Genomic DNA, 14267 nt, shown 5'->3' with positions numbered 1-14267 from the left:
GTCTCCGAGTCCACCAGCGCAGACGTCCCACACCTCACCTCATTCTAAAACACCAAGGTCTACCCGGCTCCATGAGACCCGGATCTTCCAGAGGCAAAAACCCCTCGGGCTCCGCACGCATTGCTCTGTGCCGCCTCGGCCAGACTCGGGAAACAACAGGAGGGAACTTGGAGCTGCATCTTCCACGAAGCCGAGCTCCCTCCCGGGCTCCCTTTCCGGCTCCCGCTGGGCGAGGGGGTGGGGACTGGACACCCATCGGGACGCCCACAAAAGCTGCGCCGCTGGGGCGAGCCGGCCAAGTGGCAGCCAGGTGCGCTGGCTGACAGTTCACGGGAGAGAAGAGCCTGGAGCTGCCTTAGAGGGGAGGAGCGGCGGGGAGCACGGAGCCGTCCGCGCTGGGACCCAGCCAGCAGCGAAGGCAATTAAAGGCAGGCGGCAGGGGCCCCGGCCAGAAAGGGAGGCGGGGACGGAAAGCCAGGGCGCGGGAGGCGAGCGAAAGGCAAAAAGGAAGAAAGGTCTGGAAGAGCGAGCGGGCGGAAAGAGGAAAGGGGCGAGCAGCTGCAGGCTGGGGCGGCAGAGCGAAGCCCGCTGCGCGGTTCCTTCCCTCGAGGCACGCGCCGAGGAGGGGGGAGCCACGGAAGAAGAGACCCTCCAACCCCCCTCCCCGGGCTGTCCCCACGCCCTCCGACGGGGATCCGAGGTCCCTCCCGCAAAGGGCCTCCAAGTCGCGGGCTCCCCGGGCAATCCAAGCAGCTGGCGGAGGCCGGCGCTCACCTGGGTGGGGGCCGGGGCACCCCGCTCGGCCCGCTGCGTCTCCCAGCTGTGACCCACATCTGGGGCGTGGGGAAACGCGGGCCAAGCGGTGCCAACTCCCGCTTCTACGTCCATCCGCGGGCACAGGCAGAAATCGGGTAAGGCACGGAGGGACCCGCACTCAGAGAGACGCACAGTTCCCGCACGCCACCCCTTAGACCCCAACCCCGCCCCCCATCCAGGGCCGGGTCCAAGAGGGGGCTTGGGGGTCCCGGGAGGGGAGCGGTGGGGCGGGAGCCGAGGCGCTCCCGGGGCTTCCTCCGCTCCCGCACGTGAATGGAGCTGCGGGAGGGCGAGGGCGCGCGCGGGCGCGGAGGAGGGAGCCGCCCCGGGCCTGGATCGGGGGGCGCACACACCCCGGCGGGGGCGGCGCCTGGAGGAGCGGCGGCGGCGGCGCGGGGCGGAGGCGCAGGCCGCGCGGGAAGGGCGGGCCGAGAGGGAGGAGCCCGGGGGCGCCCCGCGGCCGGCGCCACCCGCACTCGGAGTTTGAGCCCCGGCGCGGCCCGAGCGCACGCACGCCCCGGGCGCGGGGTCGGAGCGCGCAGCGCGGCGCCGCCCCCCGGCCCTCGGCCCCCCAGCCCGGGCGCCCCCGGAGCGGCGCGCGGAGGGAGGAGGGCGGCCGGGCCGGCGGGCGGCGGACTATGAGGCGCCCACCATGGTGCGATGCGACCGCGGGCTGCAGATGCTGCTGACCACGGCCGGAGCCTTCGCCGCCTTCTCGCTCATGGCCATCGCCATCGGCACCGACTACTGGCTCTACTCCAGCGCGCACATCTGCAACGGCACCAACCTGACCATGGACGACGGGCCCCCGCCCCGCCGCGCCCGCGGCGACCTCACCCACTCGGGACTGTGGCGGGTGTGCTGCATCGAAGGTACGGCCGGCCGGGACTTCCCCCCCACCTCTCCCCAGCGTCCCCGCGCGCTCACACACACACGCACACACACACAGACACACGCACACACACAGACACACACACGCACACGCACACACACGCACGCACCCTGCCCGGGCGGGCGCCGACCGCGAAGGGGGTGGTGGGCGCGGCGCGGGCTCCGCGCGAGACACAAAGGAGCCGGCGCGCGCGGGCGGGTCCCCTTGCGGCCAGCTGTGCACCGGCTCGGGGGTCCCTGCTGGCACGGCGGGGTGCTCCCCCACCCGCCGATCCCGCAAACTCTTCACTCGCACACGCACGCACGCACACCCCCCTGGCACCTGCACACAATGAAACACGCCGAAACTCACACGCGCGCGCGCAAACCCGGCCCCGGAGCGATCCCGAGGGGCCCGCGCCGGCGCCCCCCCCCCCGGGGGTGGTGGTGGGGAGGGGGGCGGGAGGAGGCGGGGGTGGGGGGAGCGGACGCCAGAGGAGGGGAGGGGGAGGGGGAGGGTTGCTTGGCAACCGGTGTCTGTGCGATTGCTATGGGAACTGGCCATCCTGGGCGGGGCCGGCCGGGGGCGGGGAGCGCCGGGGCTGCTCCGCGCCGGCTCCAGGCCCCGGGTCGAGGGGCGCGGCGGGGTGGGGCCTGGGCCCCGGGGGTGGGGGACACACGGATCGCCCGAGCTTGACCCTGCTCCGCCACCTACTCTTGCACGGGGGTCCGTTCTGCCCTGTTTGGTAGGGAGGGGAGGAGAGAGACCGCAGGTCCCCCGCGGTGCTGGGGGCTTGGCAGACAGGCCGCGGGAAGCCCCTTGCGGGGAAGTGGGGTACGCAGGGGCGACTCAAGCCCCCGGAACGTCCTAGAGGGGCGTGGTCGCGTCGTCGGTGCGGGAGGGGCGGGGCACTGCGCCCCCCAGAGGCGCGCTGTGACCGAGGGGCGGGCACCTTAAGGTCGCGATGCCTCCCGGGGTCGGGGGCGGGGGTGGGGTGCGGGGCGGCTCGGGATAAGGTCCCCTGGGACTTTGGGGCCCTCTCCGTCCAGGAAGGGGCCCCGACCCCTCTGATGGTCACAAGCGCACGACATGGGGCCCCTGCCGCGCGCCTACCAACCCGGCTTCGGAACTTGCAATTCCAAGTGACCTCAGTGGCGCGCGGTCCCGGCCACGTTGGGGACGCTTTGCGCTGCACCTCGGCTCAGGGAGGGGGAGGCGGGATGGGCGAAGTTGGCGGAGCCCCGAGAGCGTTCCTGTAAGGGAATCTTCGCCCCGACTTTCCGCTCCAGGACCCTTTGCGCGCGCCCTGGCCCCGCCCCTCGGTTGTTGGGGAATCTCTCCCACACACCGAACCCTCCTCGCTGCAGCTCCAGCCCCTGCAAGCAGTTCCGCGGGGCGGCCCCGGCGCGCGGGGGAACGCGCGGGGAATGGCTCGGGAGCTGGGCCTGTCGCTGGGCGCTCCGGGAGTCCTCGGAGGGGAGGCGTCCGCGGGGCGCCGGGAGGGGGGGGGCTCGGAGCCGCGGGGGGCCTTGCCTCGGCCTTAGACCAGGCCTGTCTGGAATCCTGCCCGCCTGTTTCCCCGCCCCCCACCACCCCGACACACACACACGCACACGCGCGCACACACACACACACACACACACACACACACACCCCTCCTCTGCCCCTGAAAGAGGCTGCTTTGCATTCTGCAATTGGAGCTTCATGCTAGCACCGAGAGAGCCTTTGAGTGGCAGGAAGGTGTGATCCAGAGTTTGGGAAACAGCCACACAAAGGATGTCGGCGCCCACCAGCACGCTCTCCCCTGTGCTCTGGAAAAACAACGTGTGGGATACACAGTGGCCCCTGTCACGACACCTACTCTCCTCATCTGGAGAACGTGCCCAGGCCACTACCTGCTGTGGCACCTGCTTAGAGAGCTAAGGCTGTGTGACCCCCCCCAATACACACACACCCATCCCCCCCATTCTTGTTGGATCCCATCGGGCTCTGCCCGAGGTGCCCAGCTAATCACGTCCCCATTCCGACACTCTGGGGGCCCTGGGCCCTGGCGGTTTCCCGCTGGAAACTGGACCGGTCCTCCTCCTTGCCGGCCAGCCTGGCCCTCTGCAGAGTGGCCTGAAGGCCTTGTGGATTAATTCCTCATCCTAATTAGGATTGATGCCACACTTAGCATCCTGCCAGCTGCCTCGAGCCGTTTGCACTGGGTGTTCATCAAGCGAGCCCCAGGCGGGTCTGGACAGCTGGCTCCGCTGGCCGAGGGAGGGCGGGGAGCTGCCATCTGGGGGAGTTCGCCGGCAGAACGGGGTGGCCCTGGTACCCCCCAGAGTTCAGGGAGGCTGAGGGCCAGGCCAGGCCACAGCTGCGGGCAGAGCCAGCCGGGGACCCTGCCTGGGCGAGCGCCTTCGGAGCCTTTGTCATGACTCGATCGATCGCATCTCTCTCTCCACCTGGGTGCCAACTGCCGGCTTCGCTCTTAAAAGCTCTTTGCAGAGGCCAGGCGGCCACCTGATGTTCATGAACCTCCAGCGGCCAGCTGAGATCTGACACCTGGACCAAGCTTTCACCCCAAGCCACCATGCGAGGGAGGGCTGTGGAGGGGCCCTCAGCGGCAGCATTGGAGTATAAAATGCTCTTTTTTTTTTTACGGGTGGGGGGTTGAGGTGGTGCTGAGATGGGGAAGACCACAAGGATCTGGGCCACAAACCCCGGGCTCCCCCGTGGAAAGCATCTGTCCAGCCATCTCCCTGGCCCTGCCAAATGCATTTCTGCCACCCATTCTCTAGCTAAGTAGCACTGTAGCACTGTTGTCCCATTGTTCATCGATTTGCTTGAGCGGGCACCAGTAACGTCTCCATGGTGAGACTTGTTGTGACTGTTTTTGGCAGATGGGATATGGCACGGGGAGCTTGCCAGGCTCTGCCATGCGGGTGGGATACTCTCGGTAGCTTGCCGGGCTCTCCGAGAGGGGCGGAGGAATCGAACCCGGGTCAGCCGCGTGCAAGGCAAACGTCCTACCCACTGTGCTGTAGCAAAGTACTCTAAAGTATTTATTGCATGAACCAAAAAGAAGGAGAAAGATCATACCGCTGGGGATGGCTGGACCCTGAAGGGTTTGCACGGTTTTCTGGCCGTTTCTCATAAATGGCGTCAGGGGGTTGGGACAGCGTGTCCCGAGGCACCCCGGGTGGGTGGTCCTGATGCAAGGCCATCTGCGCCCAGCCTCACTAAGGATGCTGGAGCCCCACCCCCAGCCTGATCCCAGGTCTCCGCGGGCGTGTTCCCCGCGGCCGAGAGGGGGCGCTGTCTCCGCCCCACGTGCGGCACCGAGAGAGCCGGGCACTGGCGCAGCGGCCGGCCGGGGAGGAGGCTGCAGGGGCAGGTGGGAGCCTTTGTCGCCGTACAATACTTTCCCCACCACGCCGTCCAGCCTTTCCCAGACAGCCCCCGGGTTGCCATTAAAAATAGCCCCAGTGCCCGGTGGAGCCCAGGGCTGCGGCCGGACCCGCGGCACCAGGCGCGCCTTTAGGAGCAGGACCAGCGGCCGTTGCATAAGCCGCACGCTCGCCTCTATTTCCGTCCTCGTCTGTGTTTCTGTCTCCCTCTCCATCCGTCTCGCCGCCATCCTACCTCCTCTCTCCGTCGGGTTCTAGACGAGCCGGCCCCCACCCCTGCTCAGCCGCCTGCTCCCCCGATCGCTCTCCCCGAGGCCCCCCGACTTCCTTCTTCCTTTGCGTCTTTGGAGACCCTCCACCCAAGGCTGAGAAGCACGGTGGGTGGGGGAGGGGACGGCTTGCACGCTGCTAGCCAAGCGCATGCATGGAGTTGTGCGCTTTGGAAGGGAGTGCCAACGTAACGGTGTGCCGAGGCAGGGCAGGGCTGGTGGCCTGGGGAGAGAACAGGGCAGGAGAGAGGGCGGTGGCCGCCGGCCCCTGGGTGAGGTCCGAATGGCTGGAGAACTCCGGGCTGGCACACGCAGTCCTGGCAGAGCTCAGCCTTCCCCGTGTCCCCTATAAATAAAACGGTCCTGGCACACTTGCAACTCTGTCACAGGGCTGGCCCTGAACGTGGACACTGGGCTGCCTCCTACGCCACCTTTGGGCCAGCTCTGTCCTCAGCAGCTGTTAAGGGGATGGGGCTGTGCGAGAATCTTTGTGTCCCCTTCCTCCCTGCTCGGTGGCGGCCCTGACCGGGACAGCCACTCTCCCACTCACTGCGATACTACCAGGGAAAGGAGAAACGGCAGTTGCTCACAGTTCCCTCTGCTTTTGGGGGGCGAGGGAGAGTCAGCCCTCATTGGGGGGTCTCCACCTCTTCCCCAGCCTGGGTTGGAGGCTGGAGTGATAGTGCAGCGGGTAGGGCGTTCGTCTTGCACGTGGCCGATCCCTGTTCGATTCCTCCACCCCTCTAGGAGAGCCCGGCAAGCTACCGAGAGTATCCCGCCCGCACGGCAGAGCCTGGCAAGCTCCCCGTGGCATATTCGGAATGCCAAAAACAGTAACAACAAGTCTCACCATGGAGACGTTACTGGTGCCCACTCAAGCAAATCGATGAGCAACGGGATGACAGTGACAGTGACCCTAGACCTGGCTTTAGAGGGGCCCCGTGTCAGGAGTCCCAGGGGCCTCACTGCAGGAGGGGGGGCTTGGGGGAGGGGCTGACTCTCTCGCAAGCGTGGACCCCTCCAGGGTCAGCTGGGAAGCTGTGTGCTAAACCACCCTCGCGGGGGTCCTGCGGGGGCGCAAGCCTGGGATCCGCCATCGTCCTCCATGCGCTCCAGGCCGGCTGGGCCCAGGACTTCCTTCTGTGCTCGCTCTCGTTCCTCTCCCCAGTCACAGGCAGCTTCTCCCCTCGGCCCAGGGGGTGACAAGGGGCCAGTCAGTCCCCTCACCAGGCCTCCTCCCTAGCCCTCCGTGTTAGTCACAAAAGCCATCGCTTACCAAAGGCCTCTGCGCAGGATTCCGGTTATTCCATATAATTGCCAGCAGCCCTTGGAGGTAAATATTCATTATCTGCCTTTCCGAGGCACACGACCAGCAGGGTCTCGGGGGGCGCCCGAGGCCGGCCTGTCTCTGCTGAGGGTGAGCAGAGGGGCCCAGGCCTTCTGCAGACCAGGGGGCTCTCGACTGCTCCCACGCAGCTATGGGACAGGGGCAGGCGCGGGGGGCTGGCTGGAGGAGGCTGGGGTTGCTGCTGGTACCCTGGATCGGGGCGCCTCAGTGAGGGGCGTTTCGATCTCGCTCTCTGCGAGGGGCAGTGAAAGGTCATGGGGCTCGGACCCGGGGCTCCCGCTGAGGCCTCTCTTCCTGGCCCGCCAGCGGGACGCCCTCCTGGTGGGCGCCGGTGGAAAAACTCACAGCCCACGTGCCCACCCACCTCGTCTCCTCTCCACCCGGTCCCTTGCCACGTCCCACCTCCAGATCCAGTGGGGGGCTCAGGGGGCACAAGCCTAGGCAGGAGATGACACCCGGTGACAGGGGGGTGAGCACCACCCCCGCGCCCAGCGTCCCCGACAACAACACAGACGGCAAAACTGTCCGAAATGCATCTGAGTGAGCTTCTGCCTGTGTGTCCCGGGGTTCACACCGGCCGTCTGTCATGGGGTGCCTCTCTCGGACCCAATAACAGACTCCCTCTTGCATCATTCGTCCCCGTGTCTCCCTGCCCATCCCTGCCCAGAGGGTTTGCTCCGTCCCTGCCCAGAGGGTTTGCTCCATCTCTCCCACCACCTCCATTCTTCGCTAAGTCAGCAGACTTCATGAGGACAAGCTAGGGGGGGATCTTGGCAGACCCCACCCTGGGACTAACCTCACAGCCAGTTTTGGAGTTAGACCCATGTCAGGGCTTTCAGGAAGGCTCTGAAGCAAAGCAGCAACTTCTTCTTCTTTTTTTTTTTTTTTTTTTTTTGCTTTTTGGGTCACACCCAGCGATGCACAGGGGTTACCCCTGGCTCTACACTCAGGAATCACTCCTGGCGGTGCTCAGGGGACCCTATGGGATACCGGGGATCAAACCCAGGTCAGCCGCGTGCAAGGCAAACGCCCTACCCGCTGTGCTATTGCTCCAGCCCCATCAGCAGCTTCTGAGATGCTGGAGAGATGGCACTGAGGTAAGGCGCAGGCCTTGCCCAGGGGCGAGATGCTGGAGTGATGGAGTTGGGGGAGATAAGGCAAGGCCTTGCCCAGGGTAAGATGCTGGAGTGACAGCTCGGGGGCTAAGGCGAGGCCTTGCCCGAGCCAACCCAGGCTCCATCCCCTGCACCACAAGGTCCCCCAACATTTCCAGGCTGGTGCTGGCAGGCCCCAAGGCTTTGGGCTGAGCCATTAATCCTATGGGGATCTCCAGCCCCTCCCTGAGCACCGCTGGGAAGGCCTACTAACTAAACAAAACAAGTAAATAACCGTCCTGGGGCCGGGATGTGCTCAGTGGGAACAGAGCACCCTGGGGCTGGGCCTGATGTCACGGGATCCGAGCACTGCGGGGGTGAGTCCAAAAACAAAGAAAATAAAATCGATGTATTGATCTGTGCTCTTTATCTGCTAAGACGCCACGGGTCTGGGTTTTCCGGGAGAGGGTTCCAGACACGCAGAGCGGCGAGGGGAGGGAGGCAGAGGGAGGACCGCGCAGCCAGCCAAGGAAACCCACCTGGGGGGGCCGCAGGTGGGTGATCTGGAACCTTCCCCGCCACTGGCGCCTCCCGCGGTGCCCGGAGGCCCCTAGACAGCCTGGGGTGAGGGGCGGTGAGTGACACGTTGGCCAGCCAGGCAGGCCACGCTGGCGAGGGGATGCGTCACCTGCCCGGGCAGCCCGCTTGCGCATGCGCACTTAGAACCGTGTCCCCGCCAGCGTGCGGCTCGGGGTCCCCGCGGTGCACAGGGCAGAGATTGTCCTGGCACCGCGGGTACATCCAGGGATGGATGAGTGTGATGAGGGAAACAGCGTGGGAGGATGCGCTGGTGGGGCCCTGGGGAGACTCTGTGAGGACCTGCCGGAGGGGGCGGGAAGCCCGGTCAGGAGAGAAAAGGCAGGTGCAGGGGGGAGGGGTCACGGTCAAGGTCGTGGTCATGGTCAGAGTCACACCAGTGTGAGGCTTCCTCCTTGCCTGGGGCTGAGCTAAGTCAGCACCCCCAGGCGAGTTTTGTGCGGTGGGGTGGGCTGGTTTAATTTGGGTTTTCGATGGAGGGGGGCCACACCCGGTGATGCTCAGGGGTTACTCCTGACTCTGCACTCAGGAATTACTCCTGGTGGCGCTGGGGGGACCCGGGTCAGCCATGTGCCAGGCGAGCATCCTACCCGCTGCTGTATGATGGCTCTGGCCCCTGATTTGGGACCCTCCAAGTGGCCAGGGGAGTGTGGAAACTCCAGAAGGCAGTGGGACCCCACCACCCCGAGTCTGGACCAGGGGTTTACTGAGAGCAGCGGGAGGCGGGTGGGGAGAATGTGGGGGTGATAGCCAGTCGGCAGTGCCTGCCTGAATTTGGGCAGGAGCCACGTCCAAACGGGAAGACAGGAAGGAGCAGGATGGGGGCGGGTATCAAGGGTGTGTTCCTGGGGCAGATTCTGATGCTTCTACCCAGCCCCGCCATAGCCCAAAGCAGCACTGGCAAAGGTCCCATGGAGCCTAGTTTGGGGGAACCCCCATCCCCCAGAATGGGTGCTGGGCGTGTGGCGCCGGCCGCAGCTTTCTCAGGTGCCATCAGCCCCTGTTCGGTCTCCTGCACAGTTGTGACATCCGGAAGAGGCTCTGAGCGTCGCCGAGGTTTGATTCCTGAGTGCAAAGCTCCCGGCGTAAGTTGGGCCGGGGGCGGGGGGCGCTGTGAAGGGTCTGAGCAGGCACCAGGCTCCCCTGCTTTCTCCCCGGGCTCTCACACAGCTCACCTAGTCTGCCTGGGACCCGCTGGCCTGTATGTCCCCTTCACCCCAGGGATGAGCGTCGCTGGACCTCACCCCTGCTCTGCCCGGCCAGAGACTGAGAGACCAGCCCCAGGCCCGGGGCTCCTTGGGTCTGCAGCGGGAGTGGGGTGCCCTGCCTGGTGGGGGTCGCACACCCCAGACCTCTAGGCCGGCACCCCCGTGAAGGGCGAGCCAGCAGCTCCCAGAGCCTGAGGTGAGGAAGCGTGAGTGCAGAGTTGGGACCTCCCTCCCCCACACTGGGGCCTCTCCTAGAACCCCACACGCGGAGAAAGAGCCCCCCTAGGGGCCAGAGCGATAGCACAGCGGGGAGGGCGTTTGCCTTGCATGAGGCCGACCTGGGTTCAATCCCCGGCATCCCATAGGGTCCCCTGAGCACCGCCAGGAGTGATTTCTGAGTGCAGAGCCAGGAGGAACCCCTGAGCATCTCTGGGTGTGACCCAAAAAGCAAACCCTCTCCCCCAGCCCCGCCCCGGGCCCTACTCACCGCTGTGCACCCACAGGCCCGTCCCCGGGATATGCGTGCTGGGAGGACATCCCTGGGCTGAGAGGAACTTGGCTGCCAGCCTCGAGCGCCAGGGGCTCCTTCTTCACTCTCTGCCGCCCCCCTGCCCCTCTGTGAGGGGATGGGCTCCTCCTCGGGTCTCTGTGACTGAGCTGGTGCCCTGTGACCCACAGCTTGAGGCTTTGGGGTCCTCACCAGGAGGCGGTGCCTCCCTCCGGAGCCCTGAGGACGCCACCTCACACTGAGCTGGGTCTGGCCTCCCCCCACCCCTCACCACTGGCCTCTAGGGTGCCAGAGACAGAGCTATAATTTTGTGTCCAAAGTCCTGTTTCTGCACCCCTCACCCCAAATCAGAACCTCCCCGTCACCCTTATTTCCACGGGCCATCCCAGACGTCTATCCAGCCTCACTTTGTTTTGGGGCCACTCCTGGTCATGCTGGGGGGACCCTGCGGGACGCTGGGGATCGAACCCAGGTCGGCCGCATGCAAGGCAAACGCCCTCCCCGCTGTGCTGTGGCTCCGTCCCCCCAGCCAGCCTTAGAAACCCACCTTCTGTATCAAATGAACCTCAGCTCCTTTCTCGGGCTCCGGGAGCTCAAGGGGTGCTCAGCCCCCCCCCAGGGGTACGCAAGGCTCAGCCTGAGCATGGTCAGCCTTGGTCTCTCCGTGGACATACGGGACTCGGGGCTCAGCCAGGCAGCCTCAGACAGCAGCACTGGTCACTCCCAGCTGGGTTTGCGCCTGGGCACTACCTCACCGCTGTGCATCCGCCAGCCACAGGCCAGTCACCCGCCGTCCAGGCCATCACTCAAACAGGGCAGTGGACATGCCAGTCCCTGGGCCCTGTCAGGCGCCTTCCAAGTCCGCCTCTTCTCCCCATTCCTGCCTTTCCTGAGCCTTGGGAATCTCCCCTTTGCAGCCGAATCTGGGGGAGCCCAGTTCAACTCCTTGGCCAGACCAGGGATAAAGGATCAGAACCTCCCAGGATTGGGGTTGAAGCCGCCCCCTGCCCCATCCCACAGGCCTCTCGGGTGTTTCCCGCTGGGGAGGGGGGGTATCTGAGCCAAATCTGGGTGGTCATTCACGGTGTGGGGACTCGGGGAGGGTTCGGGGCAGCCAGGGGGGCTTCGAGACTTTCTCTTGGCTTCTCGGAGCCCCGTGTTCCTGCTTCTTAAAGGGGGCTCTGATACCCACCCCCTGCCACATGCAGTGCCCCCCCAGAGGGGAACACAGGGCTAGTGTGGGTGGGTGGGCTGGAGGTGCAAGCTGGGGGCCCTCTTTTCTGTTGGGCCGAGGCAGGGCTGGCCTGGGCTTGGAAACCCCCCCTTGCCCCCACGATGAGATGTTCTCGAATGTGGAACCCTGAGACCCCCACTTCCGTGAGGACCAGCGGCACGTCCGGACTAAGATCCTTGGTGGCTCTGCAGGTTTTCTGTGGTGTCTGTGAGCTGATGGGGCGATTCAGGAGGGGTCACAGGACACTGAACTGTGGACATCGGCCACTCTGGAGGGGGCCAGGTGGTCGCCGGGTGCGGGTGCAGATCCGGACGCTAGAGGGTCAGGGCGGCCCTAGAAGAAGGCAGACCCCAGAAAAGGTGACAGAAGCTGCTGTGCGCCCAGGAGGTCCCCCACGGCGTCTCTGGGCCTGGGCAGTGGCCATCAGGCCGACGTGTCCTGTGGCGTTCTAGCAGCTCACTGTCCCCGTCGCCAGGCTGGCGTCTGGCTGATTTGTGAGCACCGGGACCTGCCTCGTCATTTCACTGCGGGCCCCACGAGCAGGGTGGCCACGGGGACGCCCCACCCGACTCTGACCAGGACAGGGATGCCGGGACGGGAGCGCCCAGTGGTGGCATAGAAGTGGGCCTCGGAGATGGGACGGGGAGGTGGGTGCTGGTGGCACCATCATCAGGGTCCTGCGGCCCCCACAGACACAGGACGGGGGCCAGAGGGGGGCGGGCACTTAGAACTGTCCTTGCCGGGCGGAACGGCCCCTGCTGGACTGGACACAGAGGCCTAAGGGAGCTGCCGCTCTGGTTCTGGGGGGACCCAAGGCACGTGCTGGAGAAGCAGCTCAGGACAGCAGGGGCGTGGCCTGAGCTTCAGCACCCCCAGGTGGCCTCTCCCAGGGAGCCCGACACAGGGGAAGTGGCCCATGCACCCAGGGCAGGGGGGGAAGGGCAAGATGCCGGGCAGCTGGGGCAGAGGAAGGGGGTGCTGGTGGCGGCACCGGGGGATGGAGTTGAGCAGAGGGTGCAGGTGGGGGTGGGGGTGGCGTTCAGAGAGAAGTGGGGGGCTCGGGCGGGTGGAAGTGGTGAGACAGGTGGGGGAGGTGGCGGAAAGGGGGATGGTGGAGGTGGTAGAGGTGGTGAAGGGGGCGGGGATGGTGAAGATGGTGGTAGTATTGGTGGAAATGGTGGAGGTGGTGGAGATGGTGGTGGTGACGGTGGTAGAGATGGGGATGGAGGTGGTGAAGATGGTGGTGACAGTGGTAGAGATGGGGGTAGAGATGGTGGAGATGATGATGACGGTGGTAGAGATGGGGGTGGAGATGATGGAGATGACGGTGAAGGTAGTAGAGATGGTGATAGAGATGGTGGAGATAATGGTGACGGTGGTAGAGATGGTGATGGAGATGGTGGAGATGATGGTGACGGTGGTAGAGATGATGATAGAGATGGTGGAGATGATGGTGACGGTGGTAGAGATGGTGATGGAGATGGTGGAGATGGTGGTGACGGTGGTAGAGATGGTGGAGATGATGGCGAAGATGATAGAGATGATGATAGAGATGATGGAGATGATGGTGAAGGTGATAGAGATGGTGGAATGGTATCAATGGTGGAGATGTGGAGATGGTGGAGATGTGGAGGTGGCAGAGGTAGTGAAGGAGGTGGAGACGGTGGCGATGGTGGTGGTTGTCTCCCATCCTGAGACTCACTGAGATCAGTTCCTGAAGGAGCCGGGGTTGGGGTCTACCTCCAGCTGGCTCTGGGGCCTGCAGCCCCTCCCCCCCTGAGCTCGGCTGCTCTCTCTGCACCGGGCCCCGAGAACCGACCGGCGGCCTCGGGAGCGGTGGCTCTGCCAAGCCGAGAGCCGAGCTTGGGGCTGCCGGGGGCAGCGTCCCACGCGCCCAGTGGGAATTCTCGTTTGTGGACCCGAAGGAGTCTCAGCCTCAGGCTCCTCAGGGAAGGGCCCCCCAGAGAGGCTGGGGCAGGGGAAGGGGGTCCGGCCCCCCCCCAGACGAGACCCTGAGCAGGGCGAAGAACAGGAGTGGCCCAAGACTCCCCGAGGACATTTCAGGACAGCCAGGCTGCCTTCCAGGGCCCGAGTCAGCAGCTCGGCGTCAGCCGTGTTGGGGGGGGACCCCCAGGCCCACTTCCGGCCCCTGCTCTGAAAGGCCCCCCGAACAAGCGCACATTGACGGCGGTTCCCAGGCGAGCACTCCGTGCCCGCCGCATCTGAGCCCGCGCCCGAGACGTTTCCTCGCTTCAGCGCTTTGGCATGTCGTACAAAGGGGCTCTGATTCTGCCTGTGTCCGACTCCGCTTGCATGAAAAATAGCTTTTGTTGTCTCTCCGCCCACGGATGCCTGCGTAGGGGTTCGGCCAGGTGCCTGGTGGGTGGCGCCCCAGTCGCTTTCCTGGAGCTGGGGGCGGGGGTCTCCCCATTCCTCCTGGTGGGTGACTCCGGGTGGGCCAGGGCCCCTGAGCTTTCCCCTCTCTGGCCTCTGGCCCGTCTGCTGACCGCTCCGTGCCTCTCGCCACTCGGGTGTGTCTGAGTCTTCACTGGGTTTCCTGCTGGTCCCCCCTGTCCCCCACTGCACCCCCTTACAAGGCCAATCAGTGAGCGCCCTCGGGAACCCTCTGTCCGTCCAACCCCTCCCTCCCCTTCCCCTTCTCTCTCCTGTTTCTAATTCTTTCTCTCCTCTTTCCTGTCTGCCATATTTCACTCGCAGACCAACCCTCTCCTTCCTGCGCACCGGCCCCTCCCGAACGTTCTGGAGGCCTGTGGTAGAGGAAAACGTATTATTTCCATGCTGCTATTATTAAGAGGGTTATTAAACATGGGGGGATGCTATTAAATAGCAAATTAAGTGAGCCCAAAACCCATAGATATGGAACCTCTAAAAAAAGTCAGCCAGAATGAAAAAGCTGTTTTATGAGG

At 65.2% G+C, this 14267-nt stretch overlaps 1 protein-coding gene across 2 annotated transcripts in view; it reads left to right on the top strand.

Annotated features, from left to right (window-relative positions):
* Window positions 1-464: 464 nt before the first annotated feature.
* The window catches only part of CACNG4 (calcium voltage-gated channel auxiliary subunit gamma 4), a 52495-nt gene continuing 38692 nt past the window's right edge, over window positions 465-14267 (top strand). The window contains exons 1-2 of one of the 2 annotated variants that reach the window (XM_055133528.1): window positions 465-911; window positions 1496-1688. In XM_055133528.1, coding sequence (XP_054989503.1) covers window positions 1496-1688 — 193 coding nt within the window. In that variant the 5' untranslated portion in view covers window positions 465-911. Of the gene's footprint in view, window positions 912-1227; window positions 1689-14267 lie in introns of those variants that run through there. The other variant, XM_055133527.1, reaches the window with a different exon arrangement.

This window comes from Sorex araneus, chromosome 3 (genome assembly GCF_027595985.1).
Source record: "Sorex araneus isolate mSorAra2 chromosome 3, mSorAra2.pri, whole genome shotgun sequence".
In the NCBI taxonomy this organism is placed as follows: domain Eukaryota; kingdom Metazoa; phylum Chordata; class Mammalia; order Eulipotyphla; family Soricidae; genus Sorex; species Sorex araneus.
The sequence above is the reverse complement of the archived record's forward strand: the minus strand, read 5'-3'. Positions and strand labels throughout refer to the sequence as shown.